The sequence below is a fragment of the Benincasa hispida genome, chromosome 9 (genome assembly GCF_027475165.1).
Source record: "Benincasa hispida cultivar pf3 chromosome 9, pf3_genome.v1.1, whole genome shotgun sequence".
Lineage (NCBI taxonomy): Eukaryota > Viridiplantae > Streptophyta > Magnoliopsida > Cucurbitales > Cucurbitaceae > Benincasa > Benincasa hispida.
In genome coordinates, this window is record NC_143486.1 from 6,783,691 (window position 1) to 6,784,949 (window position 1,259).

Consider the following 1,259-nt stretch of genomic DNA (forward strand, 5'->3'; position numbering starts at 1 on the left):
TTTGAACAGCAACAACACTAAATCATCACCATCATCACCAATTCTGTTACCAAATTCAGAAGCCATCAATGGCAGAGATGAACAACTCGAAAAAGAATTCGAAAAAAAGATTCTAAAATTTGGATCAACCACAAACATCAGATCCACCAAACCAACCCATTACGCTTAAACCTGTTCTTGCTGAGACTCCAATGGAATTCCGAGCTCTCCATCACCGTCTTCCGCCGCTTTCTTCTTCGAACTCCTCTCCGGAACCGGAATAGCCAGGAACGTCTTCATCTTGCTGATCGGACGGCATTTTTCAAGCTCCACAAAGTCTCCGACCTTGAACTGGTTATCCGGATCGTGCGCCTGGTACTTCTTCTTGATTCTGATACGGCGCTTGTATTTCGGATGAGGCGCTAATCGGACGACCTCCACGGCGACGGTTTTGTCGTTGGTGGCGCAGACCACACGACCTTGCAGGGACCTCATGGCCCTAATTGAGGGGAGGAAATTGGGGGTTTGGAAGGCCGATGGCGAGGGCTTGGAGTGGAACGGGAGAGGACTTGAGCCATGGAGGAAAGAGGTGGAAATTGAGAGCTTCTTCAGCCTCTGCAATGGAGGAATTTGAAGAAGGGATGAGGAAGTTAGAGTTGCAGACATTTTTTTTTTAGGGATTTTTGGGTTATCCGAATTGAAGACGAAGATAAGAAGAAGGGTTTTTTCTTCAACGAGTGAGGGAGATGACTGGGAGGAGGAGGAATCCTGTGCGGGAGAGCACATGGTAACCAATATAGGACCCCCCCAAATAAATTTATTTATTTATTTATTTTTAATAGAAAGTTTAGCATTATATTTCATGGACTAAATTTTTAAGATGTCACTAAAAATTTGTTGGTAATAACTAGTCTATTGTTGGAAAGATTTACCATAAGATTAGCCAAGTCATAAAATTAGCCTTCTTTTTGTCCGGCATTGAAAGATCTACAAATGTTTAATTCCCGAAAGATTTGAAATGTTTTTTCTTTAGTTAATTTAGATTTGAAACATTTTTCATATTTAATATAGATTTGAAATGTTTTCTATATTGAATCTTTGAGATTTTTAGGAGGGCATTCCGTTTTTGGTAATGTATTTCTCTATTTTCATTCTTTAGTTCTAGATAAAATTTTTACTTGATTTCGATCCTTCTGCGACAAGTGCACGTTTGAGAAGAGTGTTGTGTTAACCTTGAAGAGCAATCAACAAGTAACGATTTAGCACCAAGATCATCCCAC

The 1,259-nt window shown here is 40.3% G+C and overlaps 1 protein-coding gene across 1 annotated transcript; it reads right to left on the minus strand.

Moving 5' to 3' along the window:
* On the minus strand, window positions 1-784 carry RPS17 (ribosomal protein S17). The gene has a single exon (XM_039042788.2). The coding sequence runs from the start codon at window positions 763-765 to the stop codon at window positions 166-168; it is 600 nt and encodes a 199-aa protein (XP_038898716.1). The 5' UTR covers window positions 766-784; the 3' UTR covers window positions 1-165.
* Window positions 785-1,259: the final 475 nt, after the last annotated feature.